The sequence below is a fragment of the Acanthochromis polyacanthus genome, chromosome 4, assembly GCF_021347895.1.
Source record: "Acanthochromis polyacanthus isolate Apoly-LR-REF ecotype Palm Island chromosome 4, KAUST_Apoly_ChrSc, whole genome shotgun sequence".
Lineage (NCBI taxonomy): Eukaryota > Metazoa > Chordata > Actinopteri > Pomacentridae > Acanthochromis > Acanthochromis polyacanthus.
In genome coordinates, this window is record NC_067116.1 from 5,939,586 (window position 1) to 5,956,984 (window position 17,399).

General features: G+C 38.1%; 1 protein-coding gene and 1 long non-coding RNA gene across 6 annotated transcripts in view; one reads left to right on the top strand and one right to left on the bottom strand.

Moving 5' to 3' along the window:
- Positions 1-17,399, top strand: part of ttll7 (tubulin tyrosine ligase-like family, member 7) — a 163,387-nt gene that overhangs the window by 113,426 nt on the left and 32,562 nt on the right. For all 5 annotated transcript variants that reach the window (XM_051947402.1, XM_051947401.1, XM_051947406.1 and 2 more), the window contains exons 15-17: positions 3,375-3,603; positions 9,131-9,417; positions 11,821-11,955. In XM_051947402.1, coding sequence (XP_051803362.1) covers positions 3,375-3,603; positions 9,131-9,417; positions 11,821-11,955 — 651 coding nt within the window. The remainder of the gene's footprint in view (positions 1-3,374; positions 3,604-9,130; positions 9,418-11,820; positions 11,956-17,399) is intronic.
- Positions 9,355-11,918, bottom strand: LOC127533700 (uncharacterized). The gene is made up of 3 exons (XR_007941455.1): positions 11,803-11,918; positions 10,427-10,535; positions 9,355-9,464 (listed from the first exon to the last, which is right to left on the bottom strand). It is a non-coding gene; the product is annotated as an uncharacterized LOC127533700 (long non-coding RNA).

The window sequence follows — 17,399 nt, forward strand, 5'->3', positions numbered from 1 at the left end:
TTCCACTTCAGGTGTGACAGTCTAAAGATAAAATCTGTTTTTTGTTCAACACCCTCTGTTCAATAACCATCTTTGACCATCAGTGTCATTGGATACGTCATAGTTTCAAGAGCAAAACTGCACAACTGTATTTGAAGATTGTTTTCACACAGAATGAATGTCTAGAAATCGATCCTGGCGTCAAATTTAGGTGAAAATAAGATCTTTTATTTTCTAGAGCTTGCTCTGACCAACCACCTATTACACATGCTGATATGAGCCTTAAAAGTTTACCCAGAATGCACTTTTCAGGTTTTCTGCAGCCATATTTCATCACATTACCACCTCCGTGCTTCACTGTCAGGATTATGCATTCACTGTGGTAGTTCTGGTCAGGAGAGACACAAAATGACCACAAATAGACACTAAACCACCACAAAGAAACACAAAACTGTCCTTTGAAGTTTACCCAGAATGCACTTTTTAAAGTTTTTCCATCACACTCTCACCTCTGTATTTCACTGTCAGGACCATGCATTCACTGTGGTACTACTGGTCAAGAACAGACACAAAACAATTGCAACAAAGCACAGAACAACCCTTTAATATTTACCCAGAATGCACTTGAACTTTTGAATTTTTCTCTTCACATTCCCACCTCCATGTTTCACTGTCAGGACTATGCATTCACTGTGGTTCTACTGGTCAGAAGAGACTCTAAACAACCACAAATAGACACAAAACCAGCCTTAAAATGTACCCAGAATTCACTTTAAAAAAAAAGATTTCTCTTATGAATTATCAGAAAACAGAAACACTTCCAGGGTACCAGTGGTTGTTTCTATGACTCTAATGTTGGCGTGGTTTCTGTAAAAATGCTAGATAAAGAATCAACTGATTCTGAAGAGATCAGGGGGAAATGTGTTCAGATTTGGTAGATTTGATGTGAAGTGACTCATCTTAATTATGTGATTTGTGCGCGGTTATTAAGCTCAGGAAAAATCGACATAAAACTGATTTGGTTGGTGAGTTTTAACAACTCAAAACTGAAAATTTTAATGTGTTCATCTGCTGTACTGATGAAGTTATGAGGCTCAGAAATGATGGAAAATAATGTCTGCATCCAACCCCTCTGCACTTGTAGCTCCTGATAGTCTGATAATTATAGCATGAAGGTGAAGTTTTACATGGATTCATTAAATATACCAAAGGTATTGTACATTTAAAACCAGCTGATTGTGAGGGAGTCAGCTGGGAGATCTGATGGAGTCTAAATGGATTTGTCACATCTACTCAGATTGAATTAGCTCAAGGTATGAAGCCAGTCATGTTCCTATTTATAGTGGCAGCCTGAAAGCTGTGTAATTGTATATTTGTACTAAATAAACCTGCAAACACACACAAGCGGGCTGCACGTATCGCCACCAGGTGATGGACGGTAATGGGCTTCAGGTGAGGAGACGTTGACAGCGACTTCATATTTAGGTTTGTGTATTCTTGTCCTGTGTCCTTGTGAGTCCCTGTTGGGGGTGCAGACCTTTAGAAGGAGGACATCTTTTCCAAAATGAGGTCAGTTTGGATGGTTTAGGGTTAGGAGGCAGAAGAAGTCAGTGTTTTATCTCCTGAGGATAAAAGCTCAGAGATGTTTGTGTAACTGAGGCTGTCTTGTTGCTTTATTCTGTGTGTGTTTAGCCTGTTTCTACCTGATGCTTATTCATGAAGCTGTGTATTTATAATAAATCTGTGTTCTGTGTGAATACATTTCTGTTGCTATGTATGAGTATGTAGGCGAGAGCGGGTTAAAATGAGACACCTATTACAGTAATGTCCAAAAATAAAACATGTATTAGGAGATTGTTGTGACATAGAATGAATCATGTCTATTAGATGATCCTGGTATCAAATTTAGGTCAAAATAAGACCTTTCTTTGTGTTTAACTAGTTCTGACCAGCCACCTATCACACATGCGGATATGAGCCTTGAAAGTTTACCCAGAATGCCCTTTTTAAAGTTTTCTCATCACACTCCCACCTCCATGCTTCAGTGTCAGGACAATGCATTCACTGTGGTGCAGAAATCTTTAACAAATCCGTGGATCCAGACTGTAAGGCACACCACTTCTAAAATCTAATCCTTTAGTCCTTGAGTCATGTCTGACCTTCTCTGAAAATGTCATTCAAATCCGTTTTTCTGATTTTGAGTGATGTTACAAACAGACAGACAGACAGACAGACAGACAGACAAATGTACACCGATTATCACGTAATTCCTTGGCGGAATAGTAAATTTTTAAACACTGGTTCAGTGGTTGAGTTACTGAAATCCTACCTATTAAGTGTAAGCCTGTGGTACCATTTAAAATTTTGGGGTCACTTAAAAATGTCCTTATTTTTGAAAGAAAAGCATTTTTTTTTCAATTAAGATAACATTAACCCTTTAAACTGCAGTCAATTCCAGCCATTTTCAGTACAAAAAATCGCTAATATTCTATTTTAAATTTAAAAAATGACGAAAAATACGGGGAATATTGGACGCGCATCGCGAGGTGCATTTCCTTGAAAACGACCGATTCGTGGATTTTATACCGACTTCAGGACATGTTTTGGACAAAATAGTTTACTGGCTTGTGTCATCTGGATGTAAAAGGTTGGATTATGGCTGTTTTTTGTGGAATCTTTTTTTCTGTGTGTAATAATGAACCCGGAAATGTGAGTCGCGCTGTGTGCGTTGAAGCCGTGTATAGAGAACGGATGGATGAATATTCGTTTTTGTCGGACAAATGTGTTTTTCTCACCCGCTGTGGTAATCACATCTGAAAGTGGTTTATACCGGCGGATTCATGAGAATCTAAGCTTTCCATCGGCGTATAGTGTTTGTATAATCGCGTTTGCAGCCGTCGGACATTCTTTAAATTCCTATGCAAATTAGTAGGTGTACCGCCGGCGGTACACTGAAGTTTAATGGGTTAAATTAATGATAAATCCAGTGTAGACATAGTTAATGTGGTAAATGACTATTCTATCTGGAAACGTCTGATTTTTAATGGAATATCTCCATAGGGGTACAGAGGAACATTTCCAGCAACCATCACTCCTGTGTTCTAATGCTACATTGTGTTAGCTAATGGTGTTGAAAGGCTCATTGATGATCAGAAAACCCTTGTGCAGTTATGTTAGCACATGGATAAAAGTGGGAGTTTTATGGAAAACATGGAATTGTCTGAATGACCCCAAACTTTTAAACAGTAGTGTCTTTTGGCCCACCCTGTTTGATGGATTCCTCTTCAGTAATCTTTGCTCACATGACTGGTTTCTTCCACGGTTTTCTAGAAACCAGAGGTGGCTCATCTAACTCACCATCTCACCCCACTCTACTCTATGTGTGTCCTTTCCAGCCGCTGACCGCCATGCCGGAGTGCAGTCAGACGCCCAGACGCCAGAGGCCGGACTACCTGGCCGACTTCAGCAGCGGCAGCAGCGCCGATAACTCCTGCACCTCTTCAGATGAGGAGGAGGAGGAGAAGAGGAAAGCTGGAGGAGGAAGAGGCGGAGAGAAGAGAGGGGAGAAGAAAGTTTCCTACGACCTTGGGGAGACCAAGGAGAAGAACTTGGCTGAGCGTTCAGGTAGAGCGGCGTGCTGCGTGAAAGTCTTTACTAGGAAGCCAGAGTGTGGAGGTTTGACAGGGACCTTGTTTTCTGTAATCTTTGCTGTTTACTTTGTTTTGTGCTTGCTTGGTTTCTCCTCATTAGATCTTAGTCTCTTCCTTCTGCCCTCTTTTCTCTGTTTTTTAGCCTAATTGTTTCTCAGATGTGTAAATGTGAAGTTTGATGCCTCCATATCTACACATTTTTAGCATTTTTATTTGCATTTGTGTCCTCATTGACTATAATAGATGAAGTGCAGACAGGGCTTACATCAGGAGCCTTCATGTAGGGTGTCCCTAAAGTGTGGACACAAAGGAAATGTCATGAACTATACTGTTCTTGCCTCCACAGACTTGAACTGTTACTTCTCAGTGGACGTGAAGAGTGGACATATGGAAAGATTGGGTTTCAGTTAGGATTAGTAGGGTTAGGGTTTAGGGTTGGGTTAGGGTTAGTGGGTTAAATTAAGTAGCACTGGTCTACTGAACTGGAAAGTGGTTGGGCCAAACTGCTGCCCTATCATGCTCTGGTGTTGGTTAGGTTGGGTGCTTCCAAGCCAGAGCGTCCAGTTTTAGTCCCACTGGTGACAGGTCCTGGATCAGGCTATGGATTTTGTGTTTTCTTTGCTGGATGTGATATTCAATGGGTTGGGTTTGTTGTTGTACTGCGGTGTAACTCACTTGATAGGCCTGGCTATCTTCCCACTGCAGCCTTGGTTCAAATCCCATCTGGGATAAGCTGTGGATCCACTTTCTTTGGTTTATCGGGTTAGGGTTAGTAGGGTTAGTAAGGTTATGGTTAGTAGTGTTTGTAAGGTTAGGGTTAGTAGGGTTAGTAAAGTTATAGTTAGTAGGGTTAGTAAGGTTATGGTTAGTAGGGTTAGTAAAGTTATGGTTAGTCGGGTAAGGTTATGGTTAGTCGGGTAAGGTTATGGTTAGTAGGATTAGTAAAGTTATAGTTAGTAGGGTTAGTAAGGTTATGGTTAGTAGGGTTAGTAAAGTTATGGTTAGTCGGGTAAGGTTATGGTTAGTAGGGTTAGTAAGGTTATGGTTAGTAGCGTTAGTAAAGTTATGGTTAGTAGGGTAAGGTTATGGTTAGTAGGGTTAGTAAAGTTATGGTTAGTAGGGTTAGTAAAGTTATGGTTAGTAGGGTAAGGTTATGGTTAGTAAGGTTATGGTTAGTAGGGTTAGTAAGGTCATGGTTAGTAGGGTTAGTAAAGTTATGGTTAGTAGGGTTAGCAAAGTTATGGTTAGTAGGGTTAGTAAAGTTATGGTTAGTAGGGTAAGGTTATGGTTCGTAGGGTTAGTAAGGTTATGGTTCGTAGGGTTAGTAAGGTTATGGTTAGTAGGGTAAGGTTATGGTTCGTAGGGTTAGTAAGGTTATGGTTCGTAGGGTTAGTAAGGTTATGGTTAGTAGGGTTAGTAAGGTTATGGTTAGTAGTGTTAGTAAAGTTATGGTTAGTAGGGTAAGGTTATGGTTAGTAGAGTTAGTGAGGTTAGGGTTAGTAAGGTTAGGGTTAGTAGGGTTGGGGTTTGGGAAGTGATTTTCTAGGGCTAGCATGAATTGTAGCCGAAACCAATCCTTTAGCTTCGACTGATACATTTGGTCAATCAGAACAGAGTTTGTACATGACACTGCCCATTTCTTTAAACTTTTTAACCACCTTTACCACTGTGGAAAACCCAAGTGGAATCCTCCTTAGATGACGTGTTTGAAATCCATCTGCTGTCTTTGTCCATCATTCACGTCCACTGAGAAGTACCAGTTCAACTCTTTCTTCTTTCCACAAAGCCATATTTAATCTGTGGGGACAAAAACATTATAGTTAATGAGATTTCCTGTGTGTCCAGACTTTAGGGACAGCCTGTATTATGATCCAATGAGAAACTCGTGCTGATGCAGGTTCACCTTTCACTTTTAATTAGTTGTAAAACATATATTCATATTTGCTAGCACACATTTTCAAATATAAAGGCTTTGACTTTGGCTCTTATATTGCACATGTAAACTCACATGTTCATAATATTTCTGCCTTGTGTGCAGAAATATTATGCAAGTGAGTTTTCTGACCTTATTTTTATTGTTTTTATGCGTCTTTTCCAACTGGAAACCATTTCCTAACATTTTCAGATAACATCAGATTACAGCTGAATGTTGAGGTGTGCACCTTTATTTGGGAGCTTCGTTAATCATGTAAAATGAACCAAAAAATTAGATTCAACTGACACTCTGAAACATCCTGAACACCACAATTCACTTCCATACTTCAGTCTTTCTGCATGTTTTCAGCAGTTTTTTTTGGCACATGAAATGGATGGACTGAATATCGGCCTCCAAAACTCCTGCAGGAATAAATCTGCAGAATTCAAGAAGCCATGATCTTTATGCAGCGCGGTCTACCATGACGTGCATCCAGGCACTTCACTGCTTGGCTGACCAGCAGAGGCCTCAGAGATGACTAAATAATGACCTGGCCTCCTTCCTCACCTGTATTAAATCTCACTGAGAACCTCTAGGTCCTTCTCGACCACGAGATTTACAGCGAGGGAAGGCAAAACGCTTTTTGCGAGAAGCTTTTTGGAACGATGCGGTTGCTGCTTCAGCAAAAAGTTGAGGGTTAGCAGATCCAGAAACTGGCAGATAATGGATCGAGGGCTGGTTATATCGGTCACTGGATGTATTTGAAAGGCCAAAAACATTTAATATAATTGTTATTTAGGATGTCAGTTCAAATTTGAAAGACAGCTGTTGTGCCACATGGCTTTAAAGTTTAAAAAGTGAAGGTAGATAATATAAATTAACCTAAAATGTTTAAATATTGGAGTTTACACCCTATAGTGGTACTTATGGTGTGATTCAACATTAATAATTTACATTTTAGGGATTAAAACCCAACAAAAATGATATAAAATCCATGTAAAGACTGAGACCCTATAGTGTTTTTTAATTATGGACATTAACCAAACTAACTCGAGTTATTTGATTGATCACAGCTGAGAATAAACAAGTGATTTGGTGGAAATTATTCGTGCAATTTAAAGACAAAACTCACTTTTCCGTGGTTAAACTTTCAGAGCATCTATCTGCTCGGTGTGAAGCTCGCGCCAGATCCTTGAATTTTAATTGAAGTGTAAACAGAACGTCCACATCCTGTGAGACGAGGATCTTTGTGCCGAGTTCTTGAGTAAAAGTGGACCCACACATACAGAAAAGTACCGAACTGAAAAGCACTCGGCGGAAAGAAAAGCGTCCTGAACTTCCAGTGAATAAAAGGTGAAGCTGGATAAAGAGATGGAGGAATTTGAATGAAACGGGGAGAAAAAAAGAGCCCTTTTTTGTTGTGTACCTTGAAAACACCTTGCTTAAATATTCTGTTTTATAGCCGGCACGATAAGTCTCAAGCATTGCCTCAAATTCGCATTAGTCGCATATATCGACTCACTTTCAGCTCTCAGAAGTGAGGCAGAGAGCAGCTTTCATAGCCGACCTTGGACAGAAAAGGAAAAATTCTCCGCTTCGCATTGTGTTGCTCCTCAGCAGAGAGGACACTCGCATGAGCTCATTCGAGTTTTTGTTGCAAAATAAGGGACAAAGCTTCTAAAAAAAAAGCAAAAAAAAAGAAGACTTTTGGACATAGTGTGCAGAGAGACGGCAACCTTGCCAAGCCCTACTCCATACCAAGCCACCAAAGGGCTGCTACCGCTAAGCCCCATAATGCTGTCATTTGGCAACCTCAGAAGGTTCAGCCGCCACACACACACCAAGAAAATACTAATACACTGGCTGGTGCACGAGCTGGAGGAGTTTCAAGGGTGATAGAGAGTGTCAGTGTGGGTTTTCTACGTCTAATGTGTGTTTGTGTGTTTCTGAGCTGCTCTTTAATCCATCCCCGAACCAGACAGGACGACTGCACTGCAAAAACTCTAAATCTTACCAAGTCTGTTTGTCTTATTTTTAGTCAGAATGTCTCATCCCACCTGATTTAAGAGAAACTCACTTAAGAAGTGACATTTCAGCAGATGGAGGGACTTGTTTTAAGACAACGCATCTTAAATATCTTGTTAAGGCAAACAATCTTGAAATTATCTTGTTTTGAGCTGAATTTACAAGAAAACTCAAAATAAATTTAACCCTCGTGTCGTCCTGCAGGTCAGATTGACTCGCTTTAAAGTTTAAAAACGTGGAAAAAATATATATTTTCACAGTGAAACTTCTGATGTTCATATTTTAAACATTTTTGGGAAATCTTTGAACATTTTTTGGTGGAAAATATTGATGTTAAAAATTTTTCTGTAAGAACATTTACAAAAAAATCAACCAAAATTTGCTGGATTTTGGTTGATTTTTATGTGAATGCTGTTAAAGAAAATATTAGAAGTTGTACTGATATATATGTGATCACTTTAGATATTTGTAGGATTTTTTTTGGAAAATTTCTACTCATTTTTAGAGAATATTTACAAGAATTTTTTTTGCCAAATTTGGGGGATTATTTAAAAATATAGCTTTTAAGGGAAACTTTTAAGGAATCATTGGAATTTTCTTCCTGAAGGTTTTGCAAATTTTCATAAATTTGGGGAATCTTTTTGCCGATTTTTTGGATATTTTTTCAGACAAGGAAACATTATTTGTGGTGCCTGTAAATAAGGATAACATGGAAAAATATTTTTATAAAATGATTTTTTTTAAAAACTAATTTTGCAATTGTTCTATATATTTTCAAAAAATGAGAAAATCTTCCAAAAAACAAAAAAATATCTAAAGTGGTCACATATATATCAGTAAAACTTCTAATATTTTCTTTCAGAACATTCAGAAAAAAATCAACCAAAATCCAGTGAATTTCACTGGATTTTGGTTGATTTTTTTCTGAATGTTCTTAAAGAAACATTTTTTCAACATTTATTTTTTCCACCAAAAAATGTTTGAAAATTTCCCAAAAATGTTGGAAATGTGGACATCAGAGATTTAACTGTAAGAATATATTTATTCCCAGATTTTCAAAGTTTAAAACGGGTTAATCTGACCCGCAGGACGACACCAGGGTTAAACTTGTTATGAGTTTTCTTGTAAATTCAACTCAAAACCAGATAATTCCAAGATTGTTTGACTTAACGAGATGTTTAAGATGCGTTGTCTTAAAACGTTAAGTGAATTTATCTTAAATCAATGTGATGATACATTTTGACTGAAAATAACACAGACTTGGTAAGATGTGGAGTTTTTGCAGTGTGCTTGGTTTCTGGTTTTAATTGCACACGCTGTGGCCGTTATTAACGTGCACGCCGGACCGCTGGGCCTGGCCAACCAGAGCACGGCGGCTGTGGGAGCTTTAATGCCGCACTTCATCTCCAAACCCACCCGCCGACGGATGGAAAGCAGAGACGACAGCTTGACAGTGACGGGGGCGCCGAGACGGGCTCAGGGAAAGGAAAAGAAATTGAAGTGTGACAGTGAGTCAGTGTTGCCTCCACTCCCCTGTCCATCTCCTGTGTTTCCTCCGCAGGTCGCATGCACTTGAAACCTCCAATCAAGTCGCTCAAATCCGGCGCCGCCCCCACCGCCTCGCCGACGCTCTCTGGGCCAATCAGGCGCTCCATCTCCTGCCCGCGCTCCATTGCCTCCCTGATCGAGGTGCGAACGCTGCCAGTCAGGCCGTCGCCCGCCGTCCCCATGGCCACGCCCCTCGCCAGGCCCAGCTCCGCCACGCTGCGCTCCCATTCGCTGAACCGCAGTGGCTCCGCCCACCGCGTGCCTCACAGCAACAGCCTGGGGACCATCCACGCCAACATGGTAGAAAACTCAGCAACACGTCAGCAGACACACTTACAGATGTCCTCCTAGTGATGAAAAAGATTAAACATGTACTTTATCTTTGATTTTTTTCTGTCTTACTGCACCCCAGTAATCTCTTTAACAGATCCATCAGTACAGTAGCCCACAACAATAACCGTCTGTAGTGTCACCAACTGCTTTAATGTTTTAAAAAAGCAAAAAAAAAGGTGAAGGTAGATGTTATAAATTAACCTAAAATGTTTAAATATTGGGGTTTAGACAGTTTAGTGTGGCTTCTGGTGTGATTTAACCTTAATAATTTACATTTCAGGGGTTAAAACCCCACAAAAATGATATAAAATCCAACTTTTCTTGACCTATATTACATACACCGTACAGTGTTTTTAATTAAGCACATTTAAAAGACGGCTGTTGAGGCAAACGGCTTTATTTTTTTTAAATAGCAAAATAAAGGTGAAGGTGGACTTACATGTAATGTCTGAGACCCTACAGAGTCTCAGACATCCCCTCCTCATAGTGGCATTAAACCTTTCTCTATACTGCGATTCAAACATTTACATGATTCTAGACTTTCTGTAGCACTTATTCTATAGCACATTTTAAAGATGGCAAGTGGTTTTAAAGTTTTAAAAATGACAAAAAAAGGTGAATGTGATCCCTATAAATTAACCTAAAATGTTCAAATATTCAGGTTTAGATCCTGTAGTGGTACTTATGGTGTGATTTTACTTATTTTAGGGATTAAAACTCCACAAAAATGATGTAAAATGTAACTTGATTTATATTACATGTAAAGTCTCAGACCCTACAATTAAGCCCACTTGAATGACATCAAATGACTTAAAAAACAAACAAACTTGAAGGTAGATGTTATAAACTAACCTAGACAGTTTAAATATTGGGGTTTGGATCCTGTAGTTTTATTTGTGGTGTCATTTGGCCTTAATAATTAACATTTTTAGGGATTAAACCTGATAAAAATGCAGATTTTTCCGTCTTACTGTACCTGGACCCGCTGAGCCGTTGGTACTGTACTTTACAACAATAACCTCCATTCTGTGGCCATCTGCTGCTTTCCGCCTGCCTCCTCCATTCTCTGCTCACCTCTGGATGGGCTAAAACGGAGCAGAAGTGTTGAAAAGCGTTGAAAACAGAATAAAAGAAGGTCACAGAGTGCACAGAATCCCTTTTTTCTGGCATGTTTTTTCGATTCTGCTGGAATCACACACGTATGTGGAGATAAAATGCACTGCAGCCTGTAGCATAAATAACACTGGATTTTAAATGGATTAAATGTATGTGTGCTGCTAATGCGATGTAAAGGAATAATGATCTGTGACTAGAACAGCTGGTAGGGTTGTGAATTAATCAGCACTTATGGAGAAACTGCCGTAAACCTGTGAGGTTTATGGCGTCCCTGATGAATATATATGACGATAGCTAATACACTTTGTACAGTAGAAACAGCCTACAGCCTCTGAACATGTTCACACGCAAATGTAAACGCGCATCTACGTGTGAGTGCACATTTATACTGGTTTGTACAGCGCCTCCATAGAATCAGAGAAAATACCACTGTAAATATCATATTATATTCTGTTAATATGTATTTTTTACAGCAGTGTTTCTGACATCGACAATTTGTCCTTTAAAAGAAAGAAAACTAAATGAGAATCAGTGTGGACACTAAATAAGACCCGTCCCACCTAAGTTTTTGTGTAGGAGGACGGGTCTTTAAGGTCCTGAAATTTATTTAACAATCCATAAAGAATAATTCTGCATCAAAACCAATGTTCTTGTGCTAATAACTGACACATCCCAGTTTATGAGAATAAAACTAATTCCATTTACCACAAATGTTTAGAAAAAATAACAGATTTTTATTTTTTTTTCAACAAAGCTGGCATTTACAGGATTTAAATCCTGAAAATGAATAAATATTATCAGTCAGTTTATGATGAGGACAATGTTGGTTAAATTAGTAACTGAAAGTGGAAAATAATATGGATATATAAAATCTTTATTTTATTTTTATGAAGACGTTCTAGACATTGAAAATAATACAAACTTAATGCTTATATTTTGGAAAACAGTCATTTTTTGTGTATTTTTTCTCATTTAACAACATGTAAACAAACTGGTATTTAAAAGGTTTAATTTAAAAAAAAATGAATATTTAGTATTTATGATCAGGACAAAATTCCTCAGTGAAAGGAGAATATTTCACATTCTATGCAAGTGTTTTGGACACTTTTGTCTTAATTTTTTAAAAAACTGATGCCTTAGGGTTAATGTAATGCTGTATGTGTTGAACTGTGTTTATCTTCTGATACACGTGTAAATATTTGGATCAAATATTAATTATTCATAATATTAATTTACTTGTGTGTGCGTGTGCAGGGAGAGCCGCTGATCAACCTGCGGAGTAAAGAGCAGGAGGCTGAGCTGGTCCGTCAGACTCTGGCCGTCCTCACCGCCATGAGGATCCGATTCCCAGGAAAAACCGAGGAGGAGGCCGAGGCGGTGCTGGATGAGGTGGGTGGAGACGGTTCTACATTTAGAGTACAGTACGCAATATAGTATAGTACATATAATATATATATATATATATATTATATATATAATGCACATTATAGTATAGTACATATACAGTATAATACACATTATAGTATAGTACATATACAGTATAATACATTATAATATAGTACATATACAGTATAATACACATTATAATATAGTACATATACAGTATAATACATTATAATATAGTACATATACAGTATAATACATTATAATATAGTACATATACAGTATAATTATGAGTACAGTACAGTACTGGATGAGGAGGGTGAGAGGATGAATGGTTTAAAAATGTGTGATGTTTCTGATGTTCAGCGTGGAAGACTTTTTACTTAGTTGGTACAAAAGAAGAGAAACAACCTCCAGTATAAACCGTGACGTTTCCTCAGAGTGGAGAACCATCAAACCACCTAAAATCATCACTGGTCTATCAGTAGCATTGATCTGTTGCTGCCTGTTAGCTCCACTGCTACCGGGACACAGTTTAAAGCAGAGAAAACTGTTCTGTTTTTACAGCTCCTTCTGATTGACTCTCAAGCAATTTTAATTAATTTTGAGCAACTTTAACTAATATAGAGCAATTTGAAATTATATAGAGCAACTTTAACTCATTTTTAGCAACTTTAGTACATTTTACAGCAATTTTAAATAATATAGAGCAATCTTAACTAATATAGAGCAGTTTTTAACAATATTGAGCAACTTTAACTAATTTTTGAGCAGCTTTAACTAATTTAGAGTATCTTTAAATGACACTGGGGTCAGAAATGTCTTTATTTTGAAAGAAAAGCAGCGGTATTGTAGGTCCGGGTCCGTCTAGGATGAAGTCTACTGGGTCTGGTATGTAGAAGATTAAACGAAGCCTCCATTCAGAGAATTTTGCCTTGAAGAATTTCAGTATTTGAATAACTGGAGGAATCATTTCAGCACATGATAAAGATGTAAGTCTATTGTTTTAAAAGTGTGTGCATCAGCTTCTATAGCTCTTCTATTAAAAGGTTTATTTCAGTGTGTAATAAGGAAAGACAGGAACATAAAGCAGGAGTGAGCAGACTGTATTCCCAGAGGCGACCAGATGCGTCACTCTGCAGCCTAACTGGACCTGACCTCCTGGCCTCCCTCCACAATAGCCTCCTCCTCCCTGGATCTGTTCCATTGTGTTTCACACGACCCCAGCGACAACCTGTCCACCAGCCCGCTCTGTTCCCTCCTGCTCCCTCCCATTTATCAGCCTCCTGGCATTCGGTCTGCATGTTTTCACATCTACGCCTCAAACTGTTCGAGTTTCTAAAAAGCTCACAGCTAATGGATGCAAGTCGTGCTAATTCCAGACACACAGTAGTGTTGAATAATGGCTGCTGTTCTATAAAGCGACATAGCAACCACAAGTGTGTTTTATTGTCGCAGCGCTCCGACATGTTTTTATCTATTTTGTGTAAATTTATAGAGGAGAATAGAAAAAGCTATTGTGAATGTTTTGTCAAGGTAAAAAGAAAAGAAGAAAAGCCTCTCTGGCGAGGTTTCACCTTGAATTCACACCATAAGAGACACATCGGCTTCATAAAAGTGAAAGTAAAAGTGTTCAGCCGTCTAGTTTACACCCATTCTGACCTCCAATACTGCCATCCTCACAAGCAGCCGTCTCAGCCCCATTTTTTCAGTGTTTTCTTAGTTTTTTTCCCCCAGTATTTTCTCTGTATGTTTCCTGTATTTTTTCAGTATTTTCTCAATATTTTTAAAATATTTCCTCAGGTTTTTTTCAATGTTTTCTCAGTATTTTCTCAGTTTTATATCTGAGTATTTTCTCATTATTTTCTTTGGATTTTTTCAGTGTTTTCTTTTCAGTATTTTCTCAGTATTGTTTTCTGTATTTTCTCTGTATTTTTTTCTGAGTTTTTCAGTATTTTCTCTTCATTTTTTCAGTATTTTCACAATATTTTTAAAATATTTCCTCAGATTTTTTCCCCGTGTTTTCTCAGTATTTTTTCAATGTTTTCTCAGTGTTTTCTCAGTATTTTCATCAGATTTTTTCAGTGTGTTTTCAGTATTTTCTCAGTATGGTTTTCTGTATTTCTCTGTATTTTTTCAATCTTTTCTCAGTATTTTTTCTGTATTTCTTTTGGTATTTTTTCAGAGCTTTTCAGTAATTTTTCTTTCTTTTTTTCTCTGTTTGTCAGTATTTTTAAAGTATTTAGTCAGGTTTTTTCTGTATTTTCTCAGTATTTTTTCTGTATTTTTCCCAGTATTTTCTCTGTTTTTTTCAATATTTTCTCTATGTTTTCTCAGTCTGTTCTCTATATTTTTCCAGTGTTTTCTCAATTTTTTTCAGTATTTTTTCTGTATTTTCTCAGTTTTTGTCCCAGCATACTCTCAGTATTTTTTCAGTGTTTGTCAGTATTTTCTCAGTATTTTTAAAGCATTTCCTCAGGTTTTTTTTCCAGTATTTTCTCTGTATTTCCTCAGTATTTTCACAGTGCAGCTCAGATCCTACAGAGCCGGAAGGACAGCAGCGTCTCTGCTCTGATAAATAATGACAAATAAAAGAGCCAAAATGTTCTGTACACTCAGAGAAGTACGGCGGAGTTTCTTCTGCTGTTTCACAAAGTCACAGTGGGGTCAGAGTGTGAGGTCCTTCCTCAGTGAAAGCGTCGCTGCTGCAGTCAGATGGACAGTATAGGCTCGGTTGCTCTGTAGGCTTCAGCCTGGAAGGTTCAGAGTTCCTGACCTCACAGAGACGCTCCATATGTTCCTCACGGTCTGTCCAAAGTAGAAAACACTGCAGCTCCTCTCCTGCAGTTTGCATTGACGGCTCAGGAACACGTCTCTGATACCGCAAAAAATAAAATCACAATCAGATATTGGTGCAAAATATAAACAGACTGTGATAATCAGAAGAGCTGCACTCTGCAATTTGGAAAATATATATTTGTTTTTCTTTAAAGAGAAGAGTGCATCATGCAGTTATAATTTAGACCTCCAGAAAAACGCAGGCTAAAATCCTTGATTCTGCGGGCTAAAATCCTTGATTCTGCGGGCTAAAATCCTTGATTCCGCGGGCTAAAATCCTTGATTCCGCGGGCTAAAATCCGTGATTCCGCGGGCTAAAATCCTTGATTCTGCGGGCTAAAATCCTTGATTCCGCGGGCTAAAATCCTTGATTCCGCCGGCTAAAATCCTTGATTCCGCGGGCTAAAATCCTTGATTCCGCCGGCTAAAATCCGTGATTCCGCGGGCTAAAATCCTTGATTCTGCGGGCTAAAATCCTTGATTCCGCGGGCTAAAATCCTTGATTCCGCGGGCTAAAATCCGTGATTCCGCGGGCTAAAATCCTTGATTCCGCGGGCTAAAATCCTTGATTCCGCGGGCTAAAATCCTTGATTTCGCGGGCTAAAATCCTTGATTCCGCGGGCTAAAATCCTTGATTCCGCCGGCTAAAATCCGTGATTCCGCGGGCTAAAATCCTTGATTCCGCGGGCTAAAATCCTTGATTCCGCGGGCTAAAATCCTTGATTCCGCCGGCTAAAATCCGTGATTCCGCGGGCTAAAATCCGTGATTCCGCGGGCTAAAATCCTTGATTATGCGAATAAATATGCAGGGTTTTTATGCCATTTTATGCGGGGAAATTGCAGAAAGTTGCAAAGTATGCGAATAGTTGTGAAATATGCAAAAAGATGCAAAATATGTAAGAATTGGGAAAAAAGGTGATTCTTCTCCTACATCCTGTTACTAGGACACACACATCCCTTACTGAGGTTAAAACACTTTCCTATCCATTTTTTAAAGAAATTGTAATTGGGGTTTAACCACACACACGCATACACACCCCGGTGCGCTCCTTCACTCACACACACACACACACACACACACCCACACAGCGCATTCACGCAGCACACTCCTTGGAGAAGTCGTGGAGAAGTGCTGCAACACGGTTGATTTTCTTCGGTGCTCCAGAACGATGTTGCACGGGGTGCAAAAAAGTTTCCCCTCACTTTCGTGCAGTAAATCTGGGTACTGTTTTGCCCGGTCTCTGGCTGAAATATTCGTAGGTAAATGTGATCTTTGAGCATTCGCCATTCTTGTTTTTTGTCTCTGAGCGCCGCCGTGCTCCGCATCAGCTCGTGCTTCTAGTGTGTGTGTGAATGCGCAAACTGATGACGTCAGGCCGGTCGTCACATAAAAACTCACAACTCCATTTATATCGGTTATAGTTTTCTCATTTTATGCGGAAATTGTGAAATCAAGCGGGACCCGCATATTTCTCTTTTTTTCGTGGAAATGTGAGATTCTTGCAGGAATTATGCGCTGTTTTGTGGGGATTGTGCGGCCTTTAGGGAAATAATTGACCCCCCGCATAATCAGCGGCATTTTGGTGATTAATGCAGGAATTCATAATCACGTTTTTCTGGAGGATCTAATAATTTTGGTTAAGTGGACGAATTTATAACATGTTTTAGAAGTGTTTTTGACTGACACATTTTGTCTAAAAAATTCTGATACTGTACAAAAATGGAGACATTTTCAAAGCTTTTAAATCCTGCAAATATGTGAATATTTTTTAGTTATGATCAATTAGAATTTTGATTAAAAAATTAGCAACTTAAAGTGGAAAATAGTATTCATTTATAACATGTTTTGGAAGTTTTTTTGACTAGCACTGCACAAAAGTAATATTAAATGAGGACATTTTTAAAAGCATTTAAATCCAGAAAATATATAAATATGTTGTAGTTATGATCAGTTAGAATTTTGTTAAAAAATTGTGATTTGAAATTGAATTACATTTTTTAAATTGTTTATTATTCGCTACAGTAAAACTCTTAATTTATAGAGAATTGTGAGTATTTATTATATTTTACCATGTAAACCAACTGGCATCTGACAGATTAAATCTTGAAAAAAATAAATATTTGTAAGTTACGATCAGGACTAATGTTGGTGGCAAAGATTATTAACTTGAAGTGGAAAAGAGTATTAATTTATAACATGTTTTTGAGATTTTTTGACGAGCACTATACACTAGACTAGACACTGTACAAAAATAATATTTAATGAGGACGTTTTCAAAATATTTAAATCCTGAAAAAGAATAAATATTTGGAAGTAATGATCAGGGTTAATGTTGGTGGCAAAAATAGTAATTTAAAGTGGAAAATATTATGAATTTATCACATTTTTTGCAAGTTTTTTTGACCAATGCATTTGTGTCCAAACATTTCTGACACTGTACAAAAATAATATTAAATGAGGACATTTTGAAAGCATTTAAATCCTTAAAATATATGATTTTTTTTCTATGATCAGTTATAATTTTGGAAAAATATTAGTTATTTAAAGGAAAAATATTATAAATTTTTAAACAGTTTTGCGGACAAGGTGTTTGTATTTGAGGTCCTGTGTG